The sequence below is a fragment of the Triturus cristatus genome, chromosome 10 (genome assembly GCF_964204655.1).
Source record: "Triturus cristatus chromosome 10, aTriCri1.1, whole genome shotgun sequence".
Taxonomy (NCBI): domain Eukaryota; kingdom Metazoa; phylum Chordata; class Amphibia; order Caudata; family Salamandridae; genus Triturus; species Triturus cristatus.
In genome coordinates this window covers 645569294-645595362 of record NC_140593.1, presented here as the reverse complement: position 1 = coordinate 645595362, position 26069 = coordinate 645569294, and the positions used below count along the sequence as shown (strand labels likewise).

The window sequence follows — 26069 nt, the reverse complement described above, 5'->3', positions numbered from 1 at the left end:
AATGAGAGCAAGTGGGTTCCACTTACAACCATCAGCTCAAATTAAGCACTGCCACTAAGCCTAATATTTTGAGACATGTATATGAGAGCAGCTTCACCCATGAATATTTTGCTACATCCCATTGCATAAACTAAAATTGTAACTTAAGTTGATAAGGGGTCATAAGCATTTTCTGGACTTGGAATGATAAATATATCACAAGCAGATAATCCTGCCACATACTGAATCAGTGAGTTGGAAAAAGGAGTATTGTTAATATGCTTTTTGTACAGTGTCAAATATTCAAAAACATGTTTGTAAAAATATCAGGTTTGTCCAATATGTTTCCATTTTACAGATTGTCACTACTTTCTCTCATATTGTCTATGAAGATAGCTCTGACCCCATTTTTGGAAATACTTGTCCTGCCCTATTGGTGGACGTGTTAGCTCAGCCTCCCCCCCCCCCCCCCCCACCCCCCCACAACCACGAAGTTCGGGTCTAGTTGCGCTGCTGGTGAGTGGTATGTTTGTATGTGCTCCAAAGCAGGGCTAGTCAGAAGCTCTTATCAGAAAGCAATTTAATTAACAGGTGAGATACTAGGCTTATCAATTTATTTCCTTAGTAGTCATTTTCAGTGTTTCGATGTCGATGAGCGCTGTCCTTCTGTGCCCCTCCGAGGATGTAAAATTGGAGTCCTTCTATTATTTTAACAAAATGTCCCTTTTTTGTTTTAAATATCTGGTCACCCTACAGAGGGTGAAGTTACATGCCATTTCCAATAGAAGGCTTGGACATCTGTGCCGGCCGCAGCTTTCCAGATATACCACTGGAAATACATTGAAATTACAAAAATCAGATAAATCGGGATTCGTAAAAAGGCATACTTTTACAGGTGCAGTTTTACAACTTTGTTCTTGAATTGAATCCAAATTATATTCATGTTGTCAAAGCTCAGGGCCAACATTGCAAGCTCAACATGTGCATGAGATGAGTGTGTGTTTTCCCTCATGGTCGTATTCTGAAAGGTTTGAATGCACACTTTCCATTTGAACACAGTATATGTGTGTCTGAGGAAGGGTCCTTAGGGCCAGAGGAGCATGGGAGTAGCCAGAAAATTAAAAGAACCCCCACTTTGATCCAAACCTCTGATGGTACCAAGCAAGCAAAGCAAGGAGCCCGACCCACGTTAGAAGAGCTTCCTTGACTCTTCCACCCAAGCAGCTATCCAATAATCCTTTCACCCTCCTGTCCAGCCACTAATAGCCACTTTTCACCTTTCCATTATATCGAGCATTCATTCTTTGATCATCATCCAATCTTTTACCATTCTATCCCTCCCCAGTTCATTCCATCCGTCCTTCACAAATCAATTGTCTATGCACCCATCCATCCATGTATCCATTTACCCTTTGACACATCCATCTATCTGTAAATCATATTCATCAATTGATTCTTTCACTCATCTATCCAAAACGCTCAAATTTCCATTTACTCTGCCATCCTCCATTCTTTCACCTGCCTACCCACCTAGCTAATCACCAATCTGTTCAACCTTCCACCTTCCATGAATCTATCCTTCTTTGCTACCTTTATTTCACCCTTCTTTTCTTCTTTCAGCCTTCTTTTCATTGTCCTCCATCTTTTCTTTCTTTCACACTTCTTTCCTCTCTTACACCTTTTCTTTTCTTTCTTTTACCCTTCTTTCCATTTCCATCTTTCTTTCACACTTCTCTCCTCTCTTACACCCTTCTTTTCTTTCTTTCACTCTTCTGTCCTTGAAGACTTCTTTCCTTTCTTTCGCCCTTCTTTCTTTTCTTTCACTCTTCCTTGCTTTCACCCTGCCTTCCTTCATTCCCTTTTCTGCCTACCCATGTTTATTTCTCCCTTCTCCCACTTGCTCTTCCATACATATCATCATTGTTGTCCTCCCCCCCCCCATTTTCTTAACTTCCTCTGTCTCCTACACTGTATTTGTTTAATCTTAGAGCCCGACACTGACAGCTTTAGTCTGTCGAGCTGCAGAAAATAGAGGCTTTTAAACAACTCAATCCCCCGCTGTAGCTGCTAAAGTGGGGGGGTTCTCAACGCCCTTGAGCAAATCATGCAAGTGCCTCTGGGCAGTGGCGTAACACAGGCCCCCGCATCCCCCCGCGGTGAGTGGGGGGTCCCAATCTCCAGGGGCCCCCTCAACACGGTACTCGGGCCGGAGACCCCCTGATTAAGTTCAGAGTGGGCCCCTACCCTTACCTTGCAGGGGGCCCCCCTCAATTTTCGTTACGCCAGTGCCTCTGGGTTTGCGAATGTTCACTAATCCCAATGCATGGTTGCTCTGGTAACACTTAGCACTAGCTTCCCCCTAGATTAGCCTTGAAAGGGAAAAAAGTCAGTATTACCTAACTTGGTGACCCTGTGGTCCTTATGTTTTTTAAAATAATGCTTGTTCTTTTGCAGTGCAGCGTCCCAGAGGGGGGACTGGTTCCCAAGTCACACTACCAACGAGAAGTGCCGGAGACGCCAGATCACCTCCGCTTGTGGACCGACAGCCTCTATCATTCAGCGTGCGTCTCCAAAGGTGCTCCTCACGAGGTCAGGTCTCTACGGCGTTGCATACAGACTCACACTATATGGGGACGTATGCTAGGAAGGGTCTTTAGGTCTTTGTAGAGCCACACATTTTCAGTCTAGGATGCCCTGGATGCAGTTCATGCTTCTTAGAGAGTGCTAGCAGCTTGAGTTAACCAATGGCTAATTCTTTCTGACATCGTTAGGGACCAGGCGTTGGTTTTTTATGCGACAGAGGGATGAATTACTGGATAATTAATTGTTGCCTCGTCTTGAAGATTCTGTCCACTTTCCTTGACTAAGTGGAGGTTGTTCTGTGCCCCAGGGTACAAACTGAAAATGATCTGCGATAAATACCAATTAGAAATGTGTCAGGTGTGATGCCTTCCAACAGTCTATGGTCCTGATGAATACCAACTAATCCTTACTGGGCACAAGAAGACAGAAACATGTTGACCAATCTCTGCAGGCAGAGTGCATAATGCAACTCGTAGCATCAACATTTTGTTTTTAATCTTGTCAGGGGGCACTGGGGATAAAAAGGACAATACTGGCAGTTGTAGGCCCTGGGTGGGTTGTTGTAAGGCCTTGCACTATCCCCTCTTATAATTTCCGTTGTAATTCTAGTGCTATTGGCTGCTGCTTTTTTCAGGAATCTAGTGCTTCAGTTAATTCTGTTTGCATGTAACAAAACGAGTGATTAAATGTAAAAATTCAGACAAAACATATACCAGGTCACACTCAACCTTGTTGTCGAGGTAAAAATCTAGGAATCAAACTGGGAGTTAATCGGAAATCTAATAAAGCATGATTTCATCCTAACATCAGTTTTGGAATCAAGATTTAAACAAGCATTTGAAATGCAATAGGTTTCGCTTCTGTTTGAGGTAGAGCTATTGGCATTGTAAATGGCAATGTCTTTTATGTGTGTGTTATGGACTGTATGCATGTGGTGTATAGTGGAGTTATGTGGGCTGGATTGGATTAGTTGTGGAATTGTGTGGAGTGGATGTGTGTGGTGGAATTGTGGCACAGTGTGCTGTGTATTATGTGGATAGTAAATATGGGGTATTGGTGTAGTGGAATTATGTGGAGTGTTATTGTGTGTTATGGTGTGTAATTATGTGAAATTGTATTTTGTGTTGTGGAGTGTTATGTAGTGGAGTTTAATTATGTGGTGTGCTGTGGAATTTTGTGATATGATGTTGAATTATATGTTGTGATTTGGATATATTTGGTGCCCTAACGGACACTGATTTCCTTAAAGGATGGCAACAATAATAGAGGGTGAATCATAGCTCTAGAAACCAATGCTATATGAAAAAGCTAGCTGAAACTGGCCGTAGGATAAAGTGAGAGCACAAGAGCAAACAGTATAATATGCACAGATATCTTTCTTTCTGAAAAAGACATTGTGTTGCCACACGAATGCAAGCGAATGGAGATATACCATTGAATGCGTGCAGTTCTACAAGTGTCTAGGCCACACAATTAAGGGAATCAGTTAAGGTCCACCTTTTAAGTTATCAGAAAGCGATGTACCATAAAATTGAAAATAGTTTTTGTGCAAGAGAGAAACAACTAACCAAACGAAGACGCAAGGTGATGGGCATCAGGTTAACCTGCTATTAAAGACAACAAAGCAGATTTCTATCCTTGCTTGTCAACAGAAAATACAAAATAAGGCAAACCCATGTGTGGTGTGGGCTGGCATATGCTGGAAACTGGTCATCTTAACACTTTAATAACGGCGAGAAACAGTGTCCAATCATAGCATCAGAAGGCAAATTATTCTGATAAGTGAGAGTGGGAAAGAGAATAACGAGGGTACATTGTTTGGTTGCTGATGAGAATAAATGGGTATATACATGCATGAAGTGACTGCAACTATGTGAACCTTCTCTAGATCTGAGCATTGATATTTAAGGCTTAGATTCAATGAGGTGGTCTGAACCAAAACAAAGATTTTAAGGACACCCACAGGGAACTATGGACAAGGTGAAGGGACTGGTGCAGTTATGCCCAGCACATACTCTGTGGATTCATGTACCAACACAGCAGTCACAAACATCTACATGCTGCCACAACACTGTGCCTCCTCCTCTCCTGCACTTGGGACATGGTGTCAATCCCGCCAGCGCCTTCTCAACTGCTGATGTGCCCATTTCGGCTGTTGTCCAGAAGGATGTGCTGAATTATGCCTTGGTATTAGGTTCTCACATGGCATGTGCAATCCAGAAAAAGCTCACCATACACCCAAAGGGATTCAAGTGGCTGGATCTGACTGTTCCTGGGGCCTGACAGTGGTGCTTGTGAGGCCACCTGCCACAATACTGATAAAAATGTGCATTAATAGTGATTTAAAATACAAAAATCGAACGAAAACACTTTCATTTAATTCTTATGCAAGTGTAAATATAAGGCTCAAATTCAGCAGCATTTAAAAACAAATCGATAGCACAACAAAAACATACTTCTCTACTTCTAGACACTTCACCAGGATGGGCAGAATCCAAGATTTTATCAGATAATCAATGGGCGGATTAGCAGTTCTACAGTAACTTCATGGGCCCGATTCACAGAACTAACTTAAGACAAAATCCTAAACTTACTACCATTTTGGTATTCACAGAAGGTACTTACTCATTTTGGTATTCACAGAAGGCACTTACTCATTTCGGTATTCACAGAAGTTAGGACTCCTAACCATCTTTACACCATCTCCCTTATTATTGTACAATCTTTGAAGTGCTCCCACATATTTTGCAGGTTGCAGCATGCCCTACTCCGTAGCAGAATGGGATGGACCCAATGATGAGGCATGGCACCAAGGACTAATCCTGGTAGATGAGGGTTTTTCAAGAAAACGTTGTTTTCTCCAGTTGAGGGTTATTTCCCTTGGTACTACTGGGTTTCAGTTATGGTACTTTGAGTCTGTTTTGGAGGATAAACCCAGACTATCCTCGTTCCCCCCCCCCTTACTTTGATATATATAAACAAAGATAAACATAAAAAGAAACTTAAGCTCTACGCCTTGGTATGCATAGACGCGCTCTAAACAATATTTTACCAGACACAATTAACCCTATGTTTTACTCATGAAACCTTACAGGTTTCCCACTGATTCTACTTGGGAGAGAAAGATTACCTATACAAAGGGGGGGGACCAGGAGCCAGTTAAGGTCCAGTGCCTGTGCTCCTAACGTAAACTGTGTTAATCAAAACAGGGGGCACTGTTCCAGATGAGGGGCACAAGTAGTCACCCACTCGATACAGAGTAAGAAAAAGATGTAAGTGGTCCTAGGTTTTTTGAGGCCCACTTGTGAGAGGGAAGAGCAAGTCTTGCCTCTTAATTCCCTCACACACCCCAAAGGGTGTCATGCTTCATCATTGGGCATTGTACGGAAGCAAAAGTGTGACAAAGTAATCCGGCATTGTGTGAAGATTATCTAACTTTTGTAATGCTGGTATGGGGGACCAGGAGCCAGTTAAGGTCCAGTGCCTGTGCTCCTAACGTAAACCGTGTTAATCAAAACAGGGGGCACTGTTCCAGCTGAGGGGCACAAGTAGTCACCCACTCGATACAGAGTAAGAAAAAGGTGTAAGTGGTCCTAGGTTTTTTGAGGCCCACTTGTGAGAGGGAAGAGCAAGTCTTGCCTCATAATGCCCTCACACACCCCAAAGGGTGTCATGCTTCATCATTGGGCATTTTGCTCCTCGTCGGGCCAGCCCTGCAATGCCCTATGGGTCCCCCGAAGGGTCACTTTAGCGGAGAGTTAAGACAAAATGCTGTTTGGTGCATGCGGGTGTATGGTGTGGGCCCTCTAAGAGGGTGAAGTGGTGTATGCAATGTGAGTCTAAAACTGTCTAAGAGTTACCAGATGTATAATTTTTTATGAGAGGGTAGCCTTGGCAGACTAAAAAAACCCGTAGGTTTGGTGTTACCTCTGGTTGCTTAATGAGCCCTAGGTAACTAGCGAGGTCGACATGTTTCGGGCCTGTGTGGTCAAAACAGATCCGTGGCGCTTCTTCAGGACCAAGAAAACAAAACTTATACTCCTCATCTGGAACAGTGCCCCCTGTTTTGATTAACAGAGAAAGATTACCCACACCCCAGGTATCATTCTTAAATGGAACATCCTCCTCTTGTGCATCCATCACGCGGCTTTTTTTTTTGACTTCCACTACTCTAGAACAATTCAATCATTCATTTTCTTTCACTTTAACAGAATGACAACTAACAGCGTCTACTTTTACAAGTTCACTGAACTTTGGTTGACCATTCGGCACATGAGAAGGTTCTCTTATGCGGATCCAATATCCTTTCATAATGTCATTCCCATGCCAGGCCTCTCCATTTTTCTCATCAAAACTTTACTTCTGTTTTCTCTGTGCCATCACCACCTTTGGGCGGACACACATATCCATGTCATTTTCATGGGAAGAGCGAAACCTACACTTTTTCAACGATGCTGGAAAAAATATGCTAGCAGGTAAGAGGCCTATTATAATCTTGAAATGTGTCTTACTTGTAACCAATTGGACTGGTATGGTGGGCAAACAACATATCCACAGCTGTGCGAACACCAATACTGTTCTTAACAGCCCATTGGATACAATCTAATAATGTTCTTCTCATTTTCTGCACCAAACCATTTGCCTGTGGAAGATACAGTGCAACCCTTTTGTGCTTGATACCAGATTTACTCAAAAACATTCTAATTTCTCTTGAAACCAATAGGACTCCATTTTTGGAGATTAACTCGTTCGGAAAACATTCTCTCATAAAGGTTTTGTTGAAAAATGATATTAAAACACAAGTACTTTGTTCCGGGACAAGTTCCACTTGCCACCACTTACAATAATAGTCAACCAAAATGTTGGCATATCTAAGCCTTGGTGGCAAAATACTGAAAGGACAAATGAAATCCACTGCAAGCTTGGACCAAAGCCTTTCAGGAAGCTCCACAAGGTGTAGAAGTGGTGTAGCGGTTTTCAAAACCTTGTCACTTGTGAAACAAATAACACAATCCCCGACAGTCTGTACAATTTAATTGTCCATATTGGGCCACCAATACACTGAACGTACTCTTCTTTTAGTAACTGTTTGCCCTATATTGCCCTTGTGCCCAGCCTGAATGAACTGCCCTCTAAGTGACACAGGTAGTATAAACTTGTCACCTCTCATAATTAAATTCTCATCCTCTAATGTCAGCTCATCAGAAATCTTACAGTATAGTTGGACAATTTAATGAAATGACCTCTCCTTCGAACATCCTCAAACCACAAAATTCATGAACCATTTTTGAACATCATCTTTCTCTAAATAATCCATTCACTCCTCTCTATCAAAAGCAATCTCAAAACACACATCAACAGCTGCAATGAGACATTCTTGGTCCTCAGGTTCATCTTCCATGAATACAGACAGTGATCTTGACTGGTAGTCCGCTTTTATATTCTTCCAGCCAGGGATATACTCTATCACAAAATTGTAATGGAGAAGTTTTGCACTTAATCTGGCAATTCTGGGCATCAAATCTCTGATAACATCTCCACTCATAATACCAACCAGAGGTTTATGGCCTGTCAATTTCATAAACTTCCTCCCCCAGACAAAACACTTGATTTGTTCAATAGCCCAACAACAAACAAGCAGTTCCTTTTCAATTACAGAACATTTTTTCTCATTGTCTCGCAGGGCCCTGGAGGTGAAACGTATAGTCCTTTCACTTTGCCCAATCATTTAGGAAAGGGTAAACCCTAATCCACTGTTACTGGCGTCAACAGCGATAAGTCATTTACTGACAGGATCATTCGGTGCCAACATTTTCTCTGAACTTATCTCTTTCTTCAACTGGACAAATTCCTCCTGACACCTCTCATTCCACTTGAAAATGTTATTTTTTGCAAACTTCTCAATCTCTCAGGCTTACTGGCAAACCTTTTGATGAACTTAGCATAAAATTCACAAACACACAAAAACAATGACATCTGTTTTTTTCTGTTGGATGTCAGGGCTTTTACAATGCCTTCTACTAAACCTGGGCATGGTCCTACCCCTTGTCGTGAAAAAACATGGCCCAAATATTCAATCCTGGACTTAGCAAATTCACAATTCTTAACATTTGCAACAACCCCAGTAAAACTTTCCCAACACATTATGCATTATTTTGTTGTGTTCCTGCATGTTGCCTGCAGCTACACGTATGTTGTCTTTAAACACCACTATATCATTGATGCCCTTGAGCAGAGACTCCATGATGCGCTGGAAGACTGATTTGGCAGATGCCAAACTGAAAAGCATCCTTTTAAAACAAAAAGAACCCATCGGAGAAATGAAAGCCGTGAGATGCTTGCAGGATAGTTTAATTCCTCTTAATGGTAGGCAGATGCCAAATCAATTTTGCTAAAAACAGGTGCACCAACAAAACAAGAAACAATATCATCAATCCGCAGTAGAGGATGCAATCCACCCACCTGACTTGGTTCAGACTATGCATGTCAATACAAACTCTTAAATCTCCTGTTTTCTTTCTAGCGATAACTAACGCAGATAACCAAAGCGAAGATTCCATAGTTTCGATAACCCCATGGATGCACATTTTTTTAAGTATGTTCACCAGCTCTTCTCTAATGCTAAAAGGCACCATTCTCAATTTGTGTTTTATAATTTTGTGTTTTCCTGAACCTTAATCTGTGTCTGAACCCACTAATCTTCCCAATCCCTCCTCAATAGCATTTGAAAACTTTACCATCCAAAGATTGCTCCTGTCTGTATAATTCTTCCTGACTAATGAAACTTGTACCTCCTTTCCTGGTTTTAATGTCAACCTAAAAAACCCTTGGTGATACCACCCTAATATGTTTAGGCCCTTATTGGCAACTTATACTTTCTCTTGAATAACCCTCTCTTTGAATTGAAGAGTGGTTTCAAAATTACCAACCAACTCACATTTTGTTCATCATATGACACAGGACACCTGTCTGGGCCCAACAACTCTGTGTCATCCCATGTGTCCTTGAACAACTCTTCTGTGATTATAGTCATTTTTGCTCCAGAATCCACAAGCAATCTAAAAAATGTTCCATCTGCACAGAAATCAGTGTATGGGTCTCTACACTTATAATCGTCTTCATCTTATATAACCAATACAAAATCTCTCGTCCCTTCCACCAGATCAGTCATATTGTCCCTAGAATCACCATCAAACACAGCATCCGCCTTATTTTTCCTTTGACTGACAATATTTGGCAAAATATTCTATTTCCACAGATTTTACACTTGGTACTTCTTGCGGGACAAAGACGTCCTGTGGGAGCATGCTGAGGATAACCACACCTGAACCTTATTTTTTTGCTTAAGAAAGGATTCCAATCCCCTCTTGTAGCATTACATTTTCTCTTTTGTAAAGAAGATTTTGTATTACTCCCTTACATGGAACTACTGTTTGTCAATGCCCCAACACTGTCCTTAATAACCAATTCCCTAGAAGCTTTATGAGAAATTTCAGTGCTTTTTACAATGTCAGTTGTCTTATTTAAAGATGGGTTCTTTTATGTGAGAAGTGTTGCCTGTACTTTTTTATCACAACACCTAACTACAATTTGATCCCTGAAAAACTGGTTCGTGAAATCTCCAAATCCGCAGCTTGGACGCTTCAGGCTGCCACGTATTAGTCTATCAACCCCTCCTGGTGCTTCTCTCTTGTGAAAAATGTATGCCTGCTGAAAATCTAACGTGGATGAACATCAAACTGTTGCTCCAATTTTTGATCTGTCTCTTGAAACTCGTTCAGTTCCTCCTCATCATCTGATGCATGCTGTAATGGAGGAAGGTGTTCAAAAATGGTTTGTCCCTCGAAATCCAAATTAGGCTGAAGAAGAAGCCTTTTCCTCTCAGGACAATATTGATTTTCACCTATAGCTTCTTAATAGTTTGTGAAAACCCCATACCAGGCTTTCCACTTAATAGGTGGTTTGCATGGAGACTGTAAAAAACGGAGGAGGTGGATTCACTGACTGTATAGGAGAAATCAGCGCTAGTACAACACAAAAATACATGTAATGTGTCTCTGAACTTGACCACACCTGTCATGATTGTAGAAACCCTATAAGTGTGCGTGTCACTGACTAACAGGATTTCCAAAACACCACTAAATCTGGGAGTTGTGGTGATCTAAACCACTGATAGTACCTGTTGAACAAGAATGTGCATGACACTGATGGGCAAACACTGACAATGGTCATGCTGGCTTGACTGAAAGAATCAAAAGACAAGTGTGTCTGTCACTGAAGGGCTGCTCACTGCCAAAAACACGTTAAGTGTACAAGGACAAGTGTGCCTGCCACTCACAGCCCAAAATCCAGTCACACTACCACGCTGGTCGAGAACAGTGATGGTAGAATGTTCGTATCACTGATAGCAGAATGCTCCCACTTGAGGCGCAGAGACGCTGGAGATGACAATACAGTGTGTGTGTCACTGACAGCAGAATGCTACAACTTGATGTGTTGGAGAGACAGAAGAACGCGCTGAGTCCCAAACACAAAAAAACTACAACCAAACCAAGCAGCTGACACATATCATGTGAAGAAACGTCACAGAAGATACCAGCTGTGTGAAGTGATCAGAAAGCGTACAAACTTCACGAACATCCAACGTTGTGGGCCTCTCATGCAACAATAGACTTCTCAAGACTGGGATTCTGGTGCGGGTGGAAAACTTGACTACAGTGAAGGTAGGATTCCTCGTGCTAAACAGCTGGCGCATCTGCTTTAAATTGTAAGGTTGCTAATGGTGGCCATAGAATGTCATAAAACGTGCAGGCCAGTAACCGACAGATAACACTGCAAACTTTGTAACGCAGCACTTTTGCCCCACACTGCCACAATGCACTCTCACCTACTCCTCCAGCAAGTTGGCAGATAGACCTTCCACACAGTAACTGTTTAAAACCCCCAACTGCGCAACTCATAATCCACTAGAAATAACCGGGTTTACCAGTTTCTGTAGGATGTGGGCATTGCTGTGGATGTTGAACAACTCACCGCCAAATTTTAGTAACCCAGTGTACCACACAACACAGGTTGATTGAGAAAAGGTATTTATTTACATCATATCTTAACAGCACCAGGAGACAACAGTCGTCCTGGTTTACATCACCCACATTCCAATAAGAACATTAAACACATATCCAATACCATTCTACTCAGCATGTGAGCACTATGATAGATCGCCACACCTTTTCTATAGATAAAGTTATGCATCTGATTCACCTACTATGTTCATTATAATACTTCATGGTCCAGAATGTTTCACATGTGAACTCTCATTTAGGGGGCAACCCTGCCTTTTTGCTTAACCCCCTTAGTTGCTGAGACATTTCCATCCCCAGTTGCTCTATTCTTTTTTTTATGTTTGGGGCACTTCGCGCCTGATAATTTTTTTATCACAAATTATATCCTGGACAAATAGGTGTCCTTTTTTCCAACATCCTGGGGATACTAAAGGTACTTAGGGTTTTTGGACTCCCTTAGAGGGAACCAAGAAAATAGCCAAAATATAGCTAATGTTTGTTATTTGGGGGTGGAAATGAGGAACAGTGCTGGGAAGTGCAAGAAAGAATATTTTTCCCCCTAAAAATCACATCAACAAAGGGTTTACAGTGCTTGGATCACCATCTACCCAGTTTTCAGAAACAAGCAGAGTTGTACCAAAAAATATTTTTTGCTACAGTTTTTGTATTTTTCTAAGAGCTAGTCTTTTTGTGGTTTCAACCTACTTGCAGTTTGTGGTGGAAACAGGTGTGAAATCCATTGGTAATCTCAGAAAGCTAATAATTTCTGAAAACAAAGAAAATTAACAATACAGCAAGGAGTCATTTGTGTACATCCCTGAATGTTTTCCTGAATAAACTCATAACAGAATAAAAAAATTAATGAAAAAGTAGAAAAAATAATTGTTGACAATTTCTCATGATGGCTAATTTACAAAAGCAAAATGCCATCAAGCCTGTCAGATGCTCCTTGACACAAAGTTAAAGAAGGTTTGTAGGTTTTCCCAAAAACATGCAGCGCAGAGCCAACAACTGAGCTGCAGCTTATAATACTTTTTACTGTGTACCGACCATTCATATGGTAAAATCTAATGAATATAAAACAGGTGCAAAGAAAACCTATCTATTTCTGTGCACAAGATTATGAGGGGCATATTTACAATGGCATTGTGCCACCAGAGCGCACTTTTTACGACACTTCGGTGGTGCAATACCCTGTGCCCATATTTACAAAGCAGCGTTAAGCCACTTTGTGTGGCTTAACACCACTTTCTAAACATCGTACCATTTCACGCAACACCCATTGCTTTTTGACGCTGCCCCAGTTTTACAAGGATCTGTAAATCTGAGGCAGTGTCAAAAACTAACACCACTGAAAAGCAGGCTTTAGAGTGACGTAACAAGGAGAATTACCTGTATTTCTCCACGTTTTTGCCCTTTATATATGTGTGCTACATTCTGTAGCACACATAGAAGGAGCAAATCGTCTTTAATGATTTTTTATGTACAGGAAGGGGTCTCTTCCTGCACATAAACAATCATTCCTGCAACTCAGGCACCCTTGCACCACAGTGCAAGATTTCCTGAGTTGGCACTAGGCTGCTTTTTTAGCGGCGGTGCAACGGAAATCAAAGGGATGCTCCGTATTATTGTGAATATGACGCATCCCTGCACTTTTTAAATGACAAGCACGGTGCTGCTATTTTGCTTACAGCGCTGCACTGCGTAATTCCTTAGTGAATATGCCCCTGAGTATGTAGACCTCTGAATCTGGTGTTACCCATACTATTGTGACTCAGAGGGCATTTTGTAAAATGTGTTCTTTCTTTCACGTTGGCTTACATTTGGAAGCCAAAAATGAAGAGAAGCCTAAATGGTAATAAAATGTTCTAGTGATCAATTTTTTCACACGTTGGCACCCCTTGTGTGTGTCCACTTGCATGTCTGGGCCAAGAACCCATGACACAATACACCCCAAAATGTGACCTTGAGGCATCACATTTTACCTAGCAAAATCAAAAAAAAGGTTTAAAAAATATGGGCAGCAGCAAAATTTGGCCTTAACTCAGCCATTATCCAGAAACACCTGCCAAACCCAGACATTTCTGAAAGCTAGACAACCAGGGAAGTCCAGGTTGGTGTGACTCGTGATTATCCCAAATAGTTTTATTTTACCCATAAGGCCTTGCCAAACATCAAACGTTGGCTGAAAACTCACTTTTTCCTCATATCGCTGTGAAAAAGTACTAGAAGCTGCAGAGACAAACAACATTTCCATTACACAGCATCCCCACATGTCTCCCAATAAAATTAGTACCTTACTTGTGCGGCTGGGACTAGCACTGGTGAAACAAAATGCCCCAAAGCACGACGCAGAAACATTTAAAAAAACGGAGAGAAAAAATTACCCTGTTCAGCAATGTGGGTACCTGTGGATTTTTGGGCCTGGGCCTCGCCACCACTCAGGGAAACTTACTAAACCATGGCATCTAAACATGCAGTGGAGTACAGGGATCCTTGCATGGATCCCATTATGTTGTTTTACCTATAAGGCCTTGCAAACCTCAAACTTTGGCTAAAAGCACACATTGTCCTCACATTTCTGCGAGAGAATGTCCTGGAAGCTGTGGGAACCCTCAAAATTCCTACCACCCAGCATTTTCACACTTTGCCCGATAAAAACAGTACCCCACTTCTGTGAGTGGGCCCTAGCCCCTACCTCACAAAACCCCTCAAAAGAGAACTTGGAGACATCCAAAACAGTGTTTACAATATGGGCAGTTGTGGAATTTTGGCCCTAGCTCAGCCACCACCCAGAGAAACGTACCACACCCAGACATTTGTGAATGCTAGACACCCAGGGGAATCCAGATTGATGTGACTTTTGGTGACCCCCTATTTTTTTTTAACACACAGAAGGCCTTATCAAATGTTGGCACAAACACACATTTTCCTCATATTTCTGTGAGAAAGTACCAGAAGCTGCAGGCAATGATAATATTATTATCACACAGTATTCCCACACTACTCCCACTAAAAACAGTATCCCACTTTTGTGACTGAGCCTAGCGCCTGCGAAACAAACTGCCCCAAAGTTCGATGAAGAGACATAAAAAAATCAAAAAGAAAAAATTACATGGTTCGGCGATGTGGGTGGTTGCATTTTGGACCTGGGCTTAGCCGCCACCCATGTGAGACCCACACAAGATGAACTGGACATCATCTTGAATGAAATCCATGAGTCCAGGACAGCCTTCGAGCAAGGCCTGTCAAAATCCCCTGGGTTGACCACAAAAAGTTCCTCTCCTCGGAGAGCATCACTTTCTGCTAGACCCCACCTCTCCACCTCTTCCTCCAATGGGATATCATTGGAGCAGTTGCAGATTTCTATCTTCAGGTCAGGATTCGTTAGCCAGAATGAGCATCAGGTCTGTAAACCGTGCTCTCACGCTATTGCTTTTGGGGCGTGGGTAGAGACCCAGAATACAACTCTTACCTGAACGCAAGTTGGTCCCACCAGTTACCTTCCCCAGTGAAGTGCCAGTCTGTACCCAGTATGAGTATATTATAGGGCAAGTCCACAGCATATGCATCAGGTCAGCATCGTGTTCAGGGCATCAGGGGCTTGTTGATGGAATAGTGGGGAATATGAGATGGAGTCTATGTGGTGTAAGGCATGCATGATGCAAAATGGAGAGCTGTATGAATTTGGATCTGGAATTGCTGGAAATATTCTTTGGGAATTCTAGGAGGAAGGTCTATTCATTATCCCAGCGTGCTCGGTCCATATCCGCCTCCAAGTGGGTTTTCAAGGGAATCAGAGAGGTTTAAAGATATACTCAGAGTCCCCGAAATAGCCATCGTATAAGGTGCCTTCCGTAGCCCATAATGTGTAATGAGTATATGAATCTGTGTGTTGGCGGTTCTACCCCATCGGGGCTCAGTGTTGTCTGACATATCGTATGATACTCGCATGTGTGAGAAACAAAGAATCTAGTAGTACCTGTGCAGTGATAAAATCTGGTGGGCCAGTAGTGCCTCATTACCAACTAGTGTCCCCACCGTTGTCACTCCTTCCTGTTCCCATGCATGTAATCCGTGCCGCACTAGAGTGCCAGCAGGTGTGGGATATTAGGGGCTTATGGTATAGCCAGGGCAGTGTATCCCATGGCTATTTTACAGTATATAAGAACAACTTGTATCAATGATGGGGCCTGGGGGAAAGTGTGATCCAAGGCAGAGTAGTGCATGTAATTTACCCTATGTTACCTTGCGCTCTGTGTAGACAATCTCCTGAAAGTTACACTCAGCTAGCCAATAGTGAGCCACTGCAGTTGCCCCCAAGGCAATAAGATTTGAAGTGTGTTGCTTCCATTCCCTCTCCATCTGACAGAAGCTGCAGTTTAGCAAGACTGATTCTCCTTCTGCCATTATCCCATATCAGGTCTATCAGGAGAGTATTCACGAATTTAGACTATCAAGCCGGTATCACTACTGGTAAATTTACAAAAAAGTTAGGACGGCGTGGGAGCATTACACTTTGACAAGAGCTAGGCAGCCTGCCATTAAGAGTGGGAACAAAGTCCAAAAAGTAACTTGGGAATGGAGAAAGGTGATCGCCTTTTGGAGAGTCCCTTCTAGCAGACTGGATGTGTCTCTGTATATTTCTATCCCCAAGCATCTGAATGTGGTGGGGGTCACCTGGATCAATTTGTTTTCCAAGAAAATAGCTGGATCAATGGGTGTGTCTGCAAAGAGACAAGCGTAGGACTTTTTCAGCATTTATGGCTAATCCTAAGATTGACTCAAAGATTGTAAACATCTGCGCTGCTGTGTGTAGGTTCTCACTTAGGTCTCTGGAATATAATATTATGTTGTTCGCATAGAAGAACAAATCATACACTGCAGACAAAATAGCGATTCGCCAATCTTGTGCATCTTGTTGGAGCCGCTGCACCAGGGGTTCCAGTGCAATCACAAACAATATTGGGGAGGGTGGGCAGCCCTGTCTAATACCTCGGAGAGCCAGGTATGTGTCCAACATGTGCACCTGTGTCCTTGCCCTCGCTGTGGAAGAGTGGTATGGTAGCTTTACCCAATGTATATAATTGGCGGGAATGCCAAAGCGTTGGAGGATGGCCAGCATGTATTTCCAGCCCAAGGTATCGAAGGCTAGGTGGAGATCTAGTGAAAGGCAACCTGCCCATGGGGTATGTCCAGGGACCGTATCCATGACGTGGTAGAGTCAGAATATTTTTAGAGAGGTACTGTGTACAAAGCCACATTGGTCAACGCGCATAATTTTAGGGAGTAGAGCGAGAAGCTGGAGGGCTATTACCTTACTCAGGATGTTGTACTCGGTATAGATTGCATTTCAGTGGGCACCCTCCCAGGCTTCAGACGGGAGGACACCAAGGCTTGTCCTGAAGTGGAAGGCAATATTCCTCTTTCTATGGAGGAGGTATATAGGCGCTCCAACTGTGGCACCAAGTGATTTAAAAAGGTGGTATAGAATTCCACCGGGAGTCCATCTGTTCCCAGGGTTTTATTGCGGGGTAGTTCCTTCATGGCTTCTTGAAAATTAATCATAAGACAAAGGGGCAGCAAGAGTCTCTTTGTCAGCAGCAGGGACCTGTGGCAGGCTGAAGTCATTTAAAAAGCACAGATTGCCTGGGAGCCAGCTGTGTATAGCTCCTCATAATAATCACAGAATGCCTTGTTAATTCCTATTTGGGTGGTAACATGGACCATCCGGGGTGTTAGGATACTAAGGATGGGAACTGGAGAGGGTGTCTCTCTAAGCATGTGGGCCAGTAGAGCGCAATATTTGTCAGCCTCTGCATGTGACTTCTGCATGTATGCCCGACAATTGATAACACGCAGTCTAGCAAGGAGTTCTGCATATTCAACTTGCACTGCTTGTAGATCTTCTGCACGTGTCACATCTGGCACCGCATCCCGCTAGAGTAGTTACAGCTTCCCCTCCACACATGTCAGCTCACAATATTCATTTGACGGGCACCCACAGTCGAGCTGATCAATGTACCCCTTAGTACTACCTTGAATGCCTCCCACACTATCAGCGGTGAGGAGGCCATATTAGTATTGTCTGTAAAGTAGGTGTCAATAGTTTTGGCTAAGGTTTAATGGAATACCCCGTCTTCTAATAGGCGAGGGTTTAGTCTCCATGTTGGCAGAGGAGTGGGTACTCTGCCTCAGGGCACCATCAGTTCCAGAGGGTTATGATCTGACAGAGTTTTTCCTAAATAAGTGCATGTGTGACTGGAACTAGGAGTAAGGTGGTGCACAGTATATTGTCCAGCCATGTGTGTAAAGCATGCAGTGGAGAGAAGAAGGAATATTCGCGAATATCCTTGACTTGGCTGCTCAAGGCGTCTGAAAGTGTCCATCCCTACACCAATGCTTAGAGAGCTTTAGCCTGTCAGATCGGGCCGTGCCTGATATGGGAGTATGTGAGCGGTCACGATCAGTGTCTAATACTGCATTAAAGTCCCCTCAGAGGATCCTGTCCTCCTCGCCCAGTCAGAGAGGAACAAGGAGAGACGGGAAGAAATGCGTCCTTTTCAGTCTTTGGAGCATATATACTGCAGAGCACCACTGGCATGCCATCCAGCATACCCTGGAGTAAGGTGTACCTGCCATGGGTGTCTATTTTTGTGTCAAGGGCCTCAAATGGGACCCCGGCTCAGATCCACACAGCCGCCCCCGAAGTGAAAGTGGAATACGAGGTGTGGAATACTTGTCCCCTCCATGTTTTGATCTATTTGAGGGCTTTGGAGGAAGTGAGGTGTGTTTACTGTAAACATACTAAGTGCGCCTTCTGTCAATGCAGCTGGGCATATATTCTATGGTGTTTGTGTATGGAGTGTATTCCCTGGACATTCAGTGTGAGTGTATCATATTGGCAAGTGACTGACATGGTTATTTATTGCTTGCTATTTTATGTATGTGTACATGCGCATACAAATGACATCATGTTGCTGATAATTCAGGTCGATGAATGTTGGTTTAGCAAGAGAAAAAATTAATATTCACTAATGCATTGTCCAACAGCAGAACCCAGTTTGACTAAACATTTGAAGCAAAATATACTAACATTAATTACAAGTCTTGCAGTTGCTTGGGGGTAGTGGGATAGTAGCAGATGGTTTCGATCGCATACTCTGGCTGTTTCAAACTATTGAAAGGTGTCCCTCGAGGCCCGGAACCTAACAACAGTCTATGACATTTGGAGAATAATAGCAAAATAATAAAGCCCATAAGACCCAATAAAATGTATTTTATATGGCAGGAGTATAAAATTGTAGTCTCTGAGCTCATAGGTGTCAGGATGTCAGAATCAGTCTTGCCAGTTTGTCCAGCTAAGGGGACCACCCAGGTCTGGAAACACAGGGATGGGGAACTGTGTTTTCCCCTACTCCCTTCCCATCAATGTGGCCGAACTGTAATGTACCATGATCCCAGTTGGTCATTCACCATTTGCAGGGTTTTCGAAGGGAACAGCACTACACTTTTCTTTGAGTCTGAGTGCATCATACTATCCAAAGAGGACCCAGCTGTGGATGGTGGGTGATTATTTCTGAAGGAGGTAGCCAAGATGATTGCTGCTCGTTGGCTCTCCAGAACCTGCATCTGTGTCAGGGCTGCCAATCCCCGCCCTCCTCAGGGTTGCCGCCTTGTCTGCACTGAAGAGGTGTACTGGTCGTTAGGTGTGGAGGCCTATGGAGAGGTTCATTCTAGACATTCCCAAGCAGTCTTGGGGGAGTCAAAAAGTGCCTCTTGTGGTCATGAACTATTTTGAGTCCAGCTGGGAATAGTAAGGCTTAGGAGAGGCTGAGCACCTGCAGCTGTTTTTTCACTGCCTGGTAGGAGGCCCTCTGGTGTTGGACAGATAGTGTATAGTTTGGAAATAGTGTGATTCAAGCGTTGTTGAACAGCAGAGGTGTGCTTTTTCTGGTTCTGCGGAGGAGGGCATCCCGAACCCTGTAATTGAGAATTTGGGCCACCATTGATGGTGGAGATGCTCTAAGGTGCAGCCTCCTGGTTGGGGCTACCACTTAGCGCAGTCATTTCTCCACATATTGAGGAGCATTGGAGCCCTCGTTGTCCTCCAGTAGCCCTATCATCCGTATGTTATTGCGGCGGGCCCGTCCTTCTCCATCCTCCGCACATTCCTGCAGGGTGACCACCTGTTATTGAAGCTGTGCAACTGTGGCAGTGGGTTCTGCCCTACAGAGGGTGAGGTTGGCCAGGAAGACTTTACTAGTCTTGACTTCTTCAGCTAACTTTTTCAGCCTGTGTCACGGCAGCAGCATCATGGCAGGGTGAGGGCCACCACCCTGGCAGACGCGTTGGCCTTCCCAGAAGTGACCACGCCCAGAGCCCCGGTCTATTTATTCACACTTCTACACTGGAGTGGTGTACATTGGACCAGCCCACTCTGCTTCCAGTTCCGCTTACAGGGGGGACGACACACCTATATGACTGAGCTCTTCCCCACTGCCTGAGGTAACATGGTTGCGTCCACTGTCCACAACAATACAAGCACCAGCAGTATATGTACACATGGAGAGGTCTATGCTCTGCATAGTGAGGTCTGTCCAGCACATTACCGCCACACTTGGCATTATGTGCATTGTTATTGATGGGTGACTTGCATCCTTCACACATACTTCGTTCCCACATCTACCAACATTCAGCTATTGTGTGGCTGAGGGGCCATGCCGTTTTGGGAAAGTTCGCTGTTCTGTTCTGCGCTGCCTCGGTGGTAGTAGGGGGGATGGTCCGAGGGGGGGGGGGTCCTGGGGGTGGTGAGGGTGGGTGTTGTGGCCTTCTTGGGTGTCGGAGCTGCATGATCAGTAGCTCTATGACATGTGTTGGTTTTCAGATGTGGTTATGGGCTGGGCTCCCTTTTACACTGTAGGTAGTCGTCCTGCTTTACACCAGCAAAAGGCAGATGTAAAATTCCTACTGCTAACGCGGCTTATCGCCTGTTTTTGGATCGCATCACAGATTTTGCTGGTCGCTGACAATATCAGGAAGTGGTGTTTTCATGTTATTTTTGCACAGGAACGCCTATTCTGCATATCATTAGCGTTAGTTGTCGCTCTCATTTGTGGCGATTTTTTTTGCGGAAGCTATCACTGGAAAACTGGCGATATCGGTTGACAATGGGACGATAATTTAAAATCACTGAAAAAACCATAGGTTTAACGAACATTATAATTAGAAATTAGCATTAAAAAACCTTTGAAATTCACTGAAAAAATGATAGGTTGCAGGGATGTTATAGTTAGAAATTAGTATTTAAAAAACCTTAGAAATTCACTGAAAAAAACATAGGTTTTACTGACGTTATAGTTAGTTGGACATTTTACTCGTACAAAACCAGAGAAATTCAGCCGTTATAGTTGATAGAGCTAACTATAACTCGCGCCCCCGCAATGCACTGCTGATGACGTCACATATTACATCACTCATGACATTGTCAGTGACATCACTGATGACATCTCAAATGACATCACTGATGATATCACTGATGACATCATCCATGTGATAATTTTATGCACCTCCTCACACCCTAATGTAACCTTTGATACACCCACTCTAAAATACAGACTACCGTTTTTGAAACCATAGACAAACCAATGCCAGATACTACATACCCACCGACTAATTTCTAGGTATACACACACATCCATTCATTCACCCATACAGTCAGTCATACATGTGGTCACTCATCAGTACAGCACTATCATATGCACTCATACACCTATACAGACACTCACAAACCACCACTCATACATAGTGTTACTCACACACCTAGTCACTCATGCAAAAAACCAATCACACTTCCATTTACTCACCTATACAGTTATACAAAAACAATCTCACTTATTCATACAGACACTAACACATACTTACTCTCCTATATAATCACTGATACAACCACACACTCATCCATACAGCCACTCTCACAATCACTCACTCTCACATATAGTTCATTTATATACTCTGACACTCACATATACTGCCTTTCACATGTTTACTCACACATGTACCGCTGAGACATCTATTCACTCACCAACACACCCATACACATACTCACCCACCCATACAGCCCTTCACAGATGCACTCTTAAACCCATACACCCAGTGAATCACCCACTTATACATCCATGCACGGAGTCACACACCCCCACCCACCCACCCACACAGACACTCAAGCACCCATACAGATACTCAGACAACCAATCAATAACCCATATAGACACTCATTTAGCTACTCACCAACCCATGAAACCGCTTACACACCAACTGACAGACTGATCCAGACATTTACATAGTTTAGTGACTAACCCATGCATTCACTCAGACACGTTTAATCGCTCACTTATACAGACAGTCACGCACTTACTAAATCATCCATTCAAACACTTATACATCCACTCATTCTTCAATACATCTCGGCATATATATATATAAAACATATTTAAACTTTACAGAAACACACAGTCGCTGGATGATGTCATCAGTGATGTCATTTGAGATGTTATCAGTGATGTCATCAGTGATGCCACTGACCATGTCATGAATGATATAATATGTGACGTCATCAGCAGTGCATTGCGGGGGCGCGAGTTATAGTTAGCTGAACTAACTATAACAGCCGAATTTCTCTGGTTTTGTACAAGTGAAATGTCCAACTAACTATAATGTCCCTGAAACCTCTGTTTATTTCAGCGATTTTCTAAAGTTTTTTAAATGCCAATTTCTAACTATAACGTCCCTGAAACCTATGGTTTTTTCAATGAATATATATATATATATATATATATATATATATATATATATATATATATATATATATATATATATATATATATATATATATATATATTATCTACTGGCAGTCGCCAGTAGATAGTTATAGTTACAGCCTAGTTTCCATAGGAAATCTCAAAATTCTATTTTGAATAACTTTGGCGCCGGTTGACGGTCCTCGCGAAATTTTCAAAACTAATGGGGCGCTCCGCTCAGCTCCTACCCTGAAAGTCTTGGGGTGATTCGTCAAGCGGGGGCCGAGAAAAAGGGGGGGTCCCAAAACGCGTTTTCCCCATGCATTTTTCCATAGGACCATTAGTCGCAGCTACAGCCCGAACGGCTGAACAGAATTACGTGAAATTTGGCAGAGAGGTAGCCATAAGGTCAAGGAAGTGCCTTTTGCAGGTCTGGTGTAAATCTGTTCAGTATTTCCTGAGAAAATAGCATTTAAAAGCATATCAATATCTATACGCGCGCACCGTGCGCGCACTGTGCGCGCACCCTGCCGTGCGCGAGCGCAATTCTGATTGGTTGTTAGATGTCGGTAAACATTCGAATCGGTTGAAACCAGGAAGTGTCGGCCGCCATTTTGTCTCTCGCAGTCTGAGGGGGTGAAAAAAAAGGTGGAGAACGTGAAAAGGGGGCAGAGTGGACAGTTCCTGACCCCCAAGCCTTGGTCAGGGGGTCACAGACGGACCACCGAGGGAATAAAAACATTATGTTTTTTTTTTTTTTAAATCGCGAGGTGCGCGCACGGTGTGCGCACGGCACGCACGCGGCACGCACTGCGAACCGTGGGTGCTCAGTGCGTGAAGCGCACCGAGCGCCCACAGCGTGCGCACAGTGCGCGCACCTCACGATTTAAAATAAATAAATAAATTTCACGGTGCGCGCACGGTGAAAAACCTGAAAAAAAAAATTCGCATTTAAAAAACCTTGCAAATTCACTTAAAAAACCATAGGTTTCACACATGTTATAGTTAGCTGGACATTTCACTCGTAAAAAACCAATGAAATTCCCCCGTTATAGTTAGTGCAGGCAACTATAACTCACGCGACCGCAATCCTCTGCTGATGACGTCAGATATTACATCACTGATGACATATGTGTCTTTATGAAAAATAAATATTTGTAATATATGTATAGCTAAAGATTAATGGAAGAAGACATGGGTAAATAAGTGTCTAAATACAGTGATGTAATATCTGACGTCATCAGCAGAGGATTGCGGTCGCGTGAGTTATAGTTGCCTGCACTAACTATAACGGGGGAATTTCATTGGTTTTTTACGAGTGAAATGTCCAGCTAACTATAACATGTGTGAAACCTATGGTTTTTTAAGTGAATATATATATATTTATGCACACAGAATCTCTCCAGTCGGAGGGATATAAACGGCACGAACGCTCGTATTCTTTTCTTTTTGCACTTTTTATTTTGATTCCTTCACAGTAGCGGGCTGTTCAGGCAAAGCAAGATCTGCGCGTTTCGGAATGCCCTGATACCTTGCTCACGATCAACCTGGCTTATGGGCATGCCCATGTATATATTCAAATGGCTGTTACATCATTTCCTGCCACAGTTCAATGTGCCCCTATGCCTTCTGGAGGATATAGTTTTTTCCTTTTTTAACAAAACATGAAAGTGACATTAAACAAATAAAGTGATACTTATTTTTCAAAGTCAAAGACATTAACAGGGATGATTCTTTGTGCCCTTAATGCCCATTTCTTTTCCTTTTGGAAACGGAGGCATGTCATCTTTTTATTTCGTTATTTTTCTTCCCTTCAATGGGAGATGACCAGTTTGTTGCTTCTTCTGTCCTTTACTTTAACGCCTTTCTTCTGAGGACTAAATTTGAACTCAAGCTTATTTTCAATATTCTCTCTTTTTTATTATTTTAAGCTGTTATAGTTCTTTCCTTCCGTTCCTTCTTTTTTCTGTATTATTGATTTTCCTGTGTCTAGTTTTTCTCTTTTCTTTCTTTTCTTTATCATTCTTCCTTTTTCTTTTTTCTGGATGCAATGTTCGTAATTACGAACATTGCATCCACATGGGTTGAATCAGTTGGAAGAACTTTATATTCATCTGTAATTTTTTATAGCTTCTCATGGTGATTGTGAAAACAGAATATAAAAAAGAAAAAAGAACGCAACCTGCATTTACCCAACTCTGCTGTTCTGCTTCTGACACTTCTTCCTGCAACCTCTTGATTTCTTACCAAGGAGTCTATTCCAATGTCGTTTAGAAGGCTCCGAATCGGATTCGGTTTTGCCGAATCTGATCCGGAACCCTTGTTTCTGACCGAATCATACACACTTCCCAACAACCTATTCCGATGCTTGTAAAATGTTAGGGCTGTCCGAATCGGTTCCGAAAGGCATTCGGACAGGTCGCGTCTTTCGGAGCCGAATCGTACAGCTCTATGGACTCGGTTTCCAAGCAAGCGAGTACGATGACCAATTCGGACAGCCGTTTCGATTTGGTTTCTCCGGAACGAATCGGCTGCAGGAATCTGTCATGGGGGCCCATAGCAGGCCCTCCTTTATCCGGAGCCTTCCAAATGGGGCCCATAGGGGTATCCAAGGGACCTCCCTTTCCAACCATGCACAGTGTGCCATGCACCATAGGGTGCCCATCACAGGGTGCAAGGTTTTCCTCAGCCACCCCTTTCTTCAAAGGGTGCCTTCTATACATAAGGAGTCATGTATAACATGAAGGCACACAATCAGAGATGTCTGTATTTCTTTAAGTCTAAAGGGAGTCTGACTAAACCCCATGGTGGTTTCACTAATTTAAATGTACAAAGAACATTAAAAAAAACATGATCCGAATACATCCAAATAGTTCGGTCGGACTCCCCTGATTCGAGTCTTCTGCAAAGCATTACGGAACCAATTCAGTGGAAATGCTTTCCGAACGACATCGGAATCGGCCCCAAGTATCTGCTGCCCTGAGTAAAAGATTGTATTGGTCACATCTGTTCCTTCGTTTACATACTCTCTTTTGAAGGTACAAGCATCGTAAGCACAGTACCTTGCAATTTCGTCTGCATTTCTGTTGCTGACTGTCATATAGTCATCTCTGTTACAGTGTGAGGAACATGTTACGACTGCCACTTGCGCAGGCATTTGCAAGCCCTTTAACAGTTTCTCACCTGCTCACTTTTACGTATGGGGGATCCTGATGATGTCATAAATCCCCTCTGGGACCATAACTGTACGAAGGTGTGCACCACACTAAAGTCGTACTGACTATCTGTAAATATAGTCACCTATAATCGATCTGAAATGTGGCATGCTCGGGTAACACCAAAGAGTTCAACCACTTGTGCGGATACTACTCCTTGAAGTCAAGCAGCTTCCACTACTACTGAAATGGTACAGACTGCATAATCCGCTCTCAAATTTTCTTTGTGATCTCGTAAATATGAGCAATCCACAAACAATACCTAAACAGATTCAGATTGTGGTTCATCTTGTAATCTAGTCCCGGATTGGTGCATAGTTCATTGACATCAAGACAGTAATGCTTCACTTCACCATCACCATTGTCATTATCAGGAAGAGGTGGCAAAGTAGCAGGATTCAAAACAGAACATCTCTTTAGGGACACGTTTT

The 26069-nt window shown here is 43.0% G+C and overlaps 1 protein-coding gene across 3 annotated transcripts in view; it reads left to right on the top strand.

Moving 5' to 3' along the window:
• The window catches only part of LOC146789843 (SEC14-like protein 5), a 1062444-nt gene that overhangs the window by 923510 nt on the left and 112865 nt on the right, over positions 1–26069 (top strand). For all 3 annotated transcript variants that reach the window (XM_085632205.1, XM_085632206.1, XM_085632207.1), the window contains one exon: positions 2434–2568. In XM_085632205.1, the coding sequence (XP_085488331.1) occupies positions 2434–2568 (135 nt within the window). The remainder of the gene's footprint in view (positions 1–2433; positions 2569–26069) is intronic.